General features: G+C 44.4%; 1 protein-coding gene across 1 annotated transcript; it reads right to left on the bottom strand.

Annotated features, from left to right (window-relative positions):
* Nucleotides 1-1,170: 1,170 nt before the first annotated feature.
* On the bottom strand, nt 1,171-1,344 carry Pmar_PMAR022561 (hypothetical protein; the record flags this gene model as incomplete). Its single annotated transcript, XM_002767634.1, has 1 exon — nt 1,171-1,344. One exon carries the CDS (start codon nt 1,342-1,344, stop codon nt 1,171-1,173), a length of 174 nt encoding a protein of 57 aa, XP_002767680.1.
* Nucleotides 1,345-2,469: the final 1,125 nt, after the last annotated feature.

The raw sequence follows: 2,469 nt of genomic DNA, 5'->3' as shown, positions 1-2,469 counted from the left end.
TCTCCTCCTCTTCCTCAGCCCGCTATGGCACCGATACATATGACTGACGCCCCTGGGGTGAGGGTTTTGAGTATTCCTTATGAAAGCATTGGCTCGATCGTCGGCCCGGGAGGAGTGGTGTTGTGGGCGTTGCAGAACGACTCGGGTGCGAAAGTCGATATGGAGAAAGCGGGGGTTACTGGCCAGCCGAGGCCTCTCACGATCAAAGGAGATAGTATTAAAATTGAAAAAGCGATGGAAATTATACACAGAGTTTTACAAGTAGCGGTATCGGTTGTTATCGATTCGGAAATGGTTTTTTTTCTTAGGGACAATTCAACGTCGATGATGCTATAATGCGCCGTAGGCAAGCGAAGCAACAGTATCAACAGCAGAATGAGGGGACAGCATAGAAACTGTTGTGAGGTTTTTGCAATAATGCATCCAAAAGGAGCTTTTCTTAAGATGATGCTTTATGGTTTGATTACTGTGAGAATCAACAGGAGCAGTATTTCTATCATCGTCATAACTTTCTGAGAGAATTCCTGTCCTCTTCTCTCCGTCAGTGTTGTTGAGTTCAACTCTAGTTGGGATAGCTGTAAATACAACAACCTTGTGACTCGCTGGTCTAATAAAGCCGAGTGCTGTTCATCGTGGTTGTGGTATGCACATCACGGTTGGTCGGCATCGTTGTGGAATCACGTTCTCATATCAAAGTCTTGGAACCGGTGGTTGATATGTCCGCTTTTGAGGCAGCTTGATATTGAGACTTCCACAACGAATCATGAATCAGAATATATTCAATATGAATGAGCAGTTTCTCATCATCTTCTATGGCGGAACGGTGGCGTGATAGCCTCGAAAGCGTGAGGTCGTCAGTTCAAACCTTGCTGCTGGCTTTTTTCAGGCAGCCCTCTCACTTTTCTAAGGTTGAACAGCATCGGATGACCCAAGAACGTATTAGGGCTCGGCCAACTTCCCGAGGAGCTCGAGGGAGAATGTCACCGAAATCCTTGAAGTTTTACGGTTTTTAGCTGAAATTATTTCCACCAACATCCCATCAAAGCGCATCCCCGCTCAGTTCCATCATATGGAATATAACAGAGATGATGAGGAGCAGCCTATTACGATGTAACCCACACTTTGTTGAAACTCAAGGCATTCCTTGTCCGTTGCAAAGAAATAAACATGTTACTTATCGAGTTTGTCAAGGATTTTACTCAAAGTATCTTCCATCTGCTTCTGACGCATCTCCAAATATCGCAACTTGCCTATCGTTTCAACATGCATTCTGTTCAACGACGACACCAACATTTCCATATCCACAGCAGAAGCTCCTCCATCACCACCACCACCGTTCAACATTAATTTCCGCATACTGATTCCTCCAATAGAAGACTGCGAACCTCGACGATCTGGGAAGAGAGAATTGCTCGGACTTTTCTCATCATCCTCGTCCTCCTCATTGCGAATGCTACGATTGCCTATAATTTCCCGTGAAGACTCATCCAATACGTTAGACGATCGATTCACCAACGGCAATGCCGACTTGATGGAATTATTTGTCGTATCAGAACTTGCCGGCCTCGTAGGAGCTCCAATGCGTCTCAGCATTCCCGCCAGCCTCTGTGTGTGGGGGGTCATCGATTTACTTGCAGCTTCCTTCCCCCGAGGAGTAGTTGTCTTCGGCGAGGGAGGCTCCTACAAAAGATGACAATTACTATACAGTAAATCATCCAGAAACCTGTAATGTTCGAATTTTCTTTATTCTTCAGAAAGTTTCCCATGTGAATGTCACCACATTATCAACATTGTTATCAAATCCCTAGGGCTGTTAATTCTCAAAGCTAGATGGGTTCATATATATCAATATGTTGTAATCCCAATATCGATTGGTTAATATAGATATAATCCTCTCTGCGCTCTCATTATGAATATACTTAGATTACAATAATATTAAAAATAGAGAATATTCCCATCGTATCAATTATGATATATATAATAACTATACGATGAATTTATATCTACTTCCTTCTCGTCCTGAATGTTACCTCCTCAATATGATAATGTCGATAAAACGCGACGTTTCTCGCGGGAGTATCCTCGAATTTAACCATTGGACTTTTCAACGACCGCAAATCGTAAACCAACGCCGCATTTTCCGACCCCACAGCCATAGAGGCGCCATCCACTCGTAATGATACGCTCGTCGGTGACACGAGTAACTTCAAATCTTTCAAGAGTTTCTTCTGTCGGACATCAGCAAATCGAATAACTCTGCTGGGTGTCACCGCGGCAACCAGCAAACTCTCATTACACGGGGAAGGTGCGAGAAGACTCGACGAGCTGCGACGACCTCTATCGATTTCAGAGATTTCCGATGGAATAATATGTGTCCAATTTCCGCACGCATGCACATCACCAACGAAAATGCTATAATCGTCGGTCATCATCGAGAAACTACTGCCCGCCGGCACCTCCGTACAACGT

Source organism: Perkinsus marinus (genome assembly GCF_000006405.1).
Source record: "Perkinsus marinus ATCC 50983 genomic scaffold scf_1104296970346, whole genome shotgun sequence".
Taxonomy (NCBI): Eukaryota; Perkinsozoa; order Perkinsida; family Perkinsidae; genus Perkinsus; species Perkinsus marinus.
Note: the sequence above shows the minus strand (reverse complement) of the source record. Positions and strands in the feature narration are given on the sequence as shown.